The sequence below is a fragment of the Mesitornis unicolor genome, unplaced genomic scaffold (genome assembly GCF_000695765.1).
Source record: "Mesitornis unicolor isolate BGI_N332 unplaced genomic scaffold, ASM69576v1 scaffold10753, whole genome shotgun sequence".
NCBI classification, from domain to species: Eukaryota; Metazoa; Chordata; class Aves; order Mesitornithiformes; family Mesitornithidae; genus Mesitornis; species Mesitornis unicolor.
Window position 1 is genome coordinate 41,584 of NW_010172603.1, and position 327 is coordinate 41,910.

At 53.8% G+C, this 327-nt stretch overlaps 1 protein-coding gene across 1 annotated transcript in view; it reads right to left on the reverse strand.

Annotated features, from left to right (window-relative positions):
- Positions 1–120, reverse strand: part of CUL4A (cullin 4A) — a gene marked incomplete at its 5' end in the record, with an annotated part of 34,604 nt that extends 34,484 nt beyond the window's left edge. Inside the window, one exon of the mRNA XM_010180446.1 lies at positions 5–120. Coding sequence (XP_010178748.1) covers positions 5–120 — 116 coding nt within the window. The remainder of the gene's footprint in view (positions 1–4) is intronic.
- Between the last annotated feature and the right edge of the window lie 207 nt (positions 121–327).

Below are 327 nucleotides of genomic sequence, written 5' to 3' on the forward strand. Positions count from 1 at the left end.
TTACCTGGTAGAGCTCTTCAAGGTTGTATTTAATAGAAATGCTACTCTGTATCGCTCCCACGGCTTCATGAAGTTTCTGCCATGTGTCCTGAGTATAATTATCTGGTAATTTGGGCCTTTCTGTGAAGAAGGGAGAAAAAGTGGGAGATTGCACTGATCCCTCTCACTCCATTTCATTCCACGTTGTGCTTGACCCTTCCGGTTTGGCACACGGAGAGGGTCACTCGCTCCACCCAAGGCCACAAAACCCTCGCATGGTGCATCTGACCCTGCCGGGGCACGGACCCTGTCCGGCTAGGGTAGAGCCCGCACCGCCACCCCCCGGCC